The sequence below is a fragment of the Myotis brandtii genome, unplaced genomic scaffold (assembly GCF_000412655.1).
Source record: "Myotis brandtii unplaced genomic scaffold, ASM41265v1 scaffold139, whole genome shotgun sequence".
In the NCBI taxonomy this organism is placed as follows: domain Eukaryota; kingdom Metazoa; phylum Chordata; class Mammalia; order Chiroptera; family Vespertilionidae; genus Myotis; species Myotis brandtii.
Window position 1 is genome coordinate 595,945 of NW_005354965.1, and position 664 is coordinate 596,608.

The 664-nt window shown below is 61.6% G+C and overlaps 1 protein-coding gene across 1 annotated transcript in view; it reads left to right on the forward strand.

The window, feature by feature from the left end:
• Positions 1–664, forward strand: part of HUNK (hormonally up-regulated Neu-associated kinase) — a 27,954-nt gene that overhangs the window by 24,303 nt on the left and 2,987 nt on the right. Inside the window, exon 11 of the mRNA XM_014535195.1 lies at positions 31–113. Coding sequence (XP_014390681.1) covers positions 31–113 — 83 coding nt within the window. The remainder of the gene's footprint in view (positions 1–30; positions 114–664) is intronic.

Genomic DNA, 664 nt, shown 5'->3' on the forward strand with positions numbered 1-664 from the left:
TGGCTGCCTGACTGCCGTGTCCCCTCCCAGTGGCCGCCTGGCCGCCGTGCCCCCTCCCAGTGGCCGCCTGGGCCCCAGGGACAGACAGGATCCTGTGCCCGTGGGAAAGCAGAGTTAGTGCCCCTGAGGCCACCTGGGAGCAGTACAGTCGAGCTCTGACTATGCTGTCAGCCACCTGGGCAGGAGGGGCCTGAGAAGGCAGAGGTGGGGTGCAGTCTGGTGGGCACAGAGGTGGGGTGCAGTCTGGTGGGCACAGAGGTGGGGTGCAGTATGGTGGGCACAGAGGTGGGGTGCAGTCTGGTGGGCACAGAGGTGGGGTGCAGTATGGTGGGCACAGAGGTGGGGTGCAGTGGCCTGTCCTGAGCTGTCTGACGTGCAGTGGCGGGAGGAGCCGCGTGCAGCCTGTGCCCCGGAGCGAGGCTGGTTTCCTGGGCCCCACGCTGGGGACGTTTCTCTCTGTGGGCACCGCGGCCGACGCGGGCCCCGTCTGCCCAGCTCGAGGTGGGAACCAGGGTTGGCTCACTGCCTTAGCCCAGTGGTCGGCAAACTCATTAGTCAACAGAGCCAAATATCAACAGTACGACGATTGAAATTTCTTTTGAGAGCCACATTTTTTAAACTTAAACTATATAGGTAGGTACATTGTTATTAACTTCATTAGGGT